The sequence below is a fragment of the Gavialis gangeticus genome, unplaced genomic scaffold (genome assembly GCF_001723915.1).
Source record: "Gavialis gangeticus isolate Ggan-Ray unplaced genomic scaffold, GavGan_comp1, whole genome shotgun sequence".
NCBI lineage: Eukaryota > Metazoa > Chordata > Crocodylia > Gavialidae > Gavialis > Gavialis gangeticus.
In genome coordinates this window covers 54,869,075-54,869,410 of record NW_017729031.1, presented here as the reverse complement: position 1 = coordinate 54,869,410, position 336 = coordinate 54,869,075, and the positions used below count along the sequence as shown (strand labels likewise).

Genomic DNA, 336 nt, shown 5'->3' with positions numbered 1-336 from the left:
GGGGCGGGGGCGGGGGCGGTGGGGAGCCGAGCAGGCCCCCGCCCCGTCTGCTCGCTCGGGCCGCCGGGGCCGGGGCCGCTGACCGCTCTCCCCGTTGCAGCAGAGAAGGAAGACTGCGAGCCCGAGGTCAGGATAGTGAACGGGAAGCCAAAGAAAGTGCGGAAGCCCCGGACCATCTACTCCAGCTTCCAGCTGGCCGCTCTGCAGCGGCGCTTCCAGAAGACGCAGTACCTGGCGCTGCCCGAGAGAGCGGAGCTGGCGGCCTCCCTAGGCCTCACCCAGACGCAGGTAAGGCCGCGGCGCTGACCCCGGCCCGCCCACGCGGCCTGTCCCGGG

At 73.2% G+C, this 336-nt stretch overlaps 1 protein-coding gene across 1 annotated transcript in view; it reads left to right on the top strand.

Annotated features, from left to right (window-relative positions):
- Window positions 1–336, top strand: part of DLX2 (distal-less homeobox 2) — a 9,399-nt gene that overhangs the window by 3,472 nt on the left and 5,591 nt on the right. The window contains exon 2 of the mRNA XM_019522853.1: window positions 101–288. Within this exon, the coding sequence (XP_019378398.1) occupies window positions 101–288 (188 nt within the window). The remainder of the gene's footprint in view (window positions 1–100; window positions 289–336) is intronic.